Source organism: Anneissia japonica, unplaced genomic scaffold (genome assembly GCF_011630105.1).
Source record: "Anneissia japonica isolate Jap-2015-1 unplaced genomic scaffold, ASM1163010v1 scaffold197175_len1039_cov208, whole genome shotgun sequence".
In the NCBI taxonomy this organism is placed as follows: domain Eukaryota; kingdom Metazoa; phylum Echinodermata; class Crinoidea; order Comatulida; family Comatulidae; genus Anneissia; species Anneissia japonica.
Genome location: NW_022716972.1, coordinates 1 through 1,039, shown reverse-complemented (window position 1 = coordinate 1,039; position 1,039 = coordinate 1). Strand labels below are relative to the sequence as shown.

The 1,039-nt window shown below is 34.6% G+C and overlaps 1 protein-coding gene across 1 annotated transcript; it reads left to right on the top strand.

Moving 5' to 3' along the window:
- Positions 1 to 6: 6 nt before the first annotated feature.
- LOC117110084 (toll-like receptor 3) lies at positions 7 to 1,031 on the top strand (the record flags this gene model as incomplete). Its single annotated transcript, XM_033252670.1, has 1 exon — positions 7 to 1,031. A coding segment is annotated over exon 1 (996 nt), but the record flags the coding sequence as incomplete, so codon positions are not given.
- Between the last annotated feature and the right edge of the window lie 8 nt (positions 1,032 to 1,039).

Sequence of the window (1,039 nt, the reverse complement as noted above, 5' to 3'; positions counted from 1 at the left end):
AGCAACTGGAAATATTAGTTTTAAGTAATAATAATATGAATTACATAAACCAGAATGCTTTCTCTCGAATGAAGACTCTAAAGAAACTCTACTTAAATCATAACAACTTAAATTTACTGTTAAGAATGGACAGTCCGGTGTTATTTCTTAATGGGTTGTCGGAACTGAGATTGTTAGACCTCTCCAGTAATGGCTTCAGTAACATCCATGTGGACTCTTTTGCTGATCTTAGAAGTCTTAATAATTTGTACATCAGCCATAATAAGTTGATGACGCTTTCAAATAACCTCTTTAAACCTACAGTGAGATTGCAATATCTAGATCTGAGCAACAATAAATTTAATCTTTTCAATCAATCTATGTTCCAAAATAGTATGCCGCATTTGGAAAAGATGGCTGCTGGTGGTAGCAATCCGTTTGCTTGTACATGTGACTTAGAATGGTTCAGAAATTGGATTGACTCTTCCAAGGTGTCCATAGTTGACATAAATGAGTGTATTTGTGATTCCCCTCCGGCCTACCGCAACAAACCTATTCTAAGTTTCCACCCGCAAGATCTTAACTGTGACCATAAAATTCCTTTATATATTTGGATAGTTATCGGAACAGGTTTGATATTAACTATTATAATTACAATTGCAATTGTTAAAAAGAGATACTATATAAAGTATTTGTATTATGTTGTCAGAGCGCATACAAAAGGCTACCAACCACTTGACAATGAGGATAATAATTATGTGTATGATGCATTTGTGTCCCATAGTAGTGAGGATGAAAAATGGGTTAAAGATATGCGTGAAAAGTTAGAAAAAGAAAATGGGTTCAAACTCTGCTTTCATAAAAGGGATTTTGACATCGGAAAACCGATAGCAACAAATATCATTGAAAGCATTGATGCTAGTCGTCATACAATTTGTGTAATAACAGAAGCATTTTTGGATAGTGGCTGGTGCAAATACGAACTACAGTTTGCGTTGTCACGGCTTTTCAAGGAACGTAAGGAGGTCATTATTTTGATCTTTTTACAGAAAATTCCTGA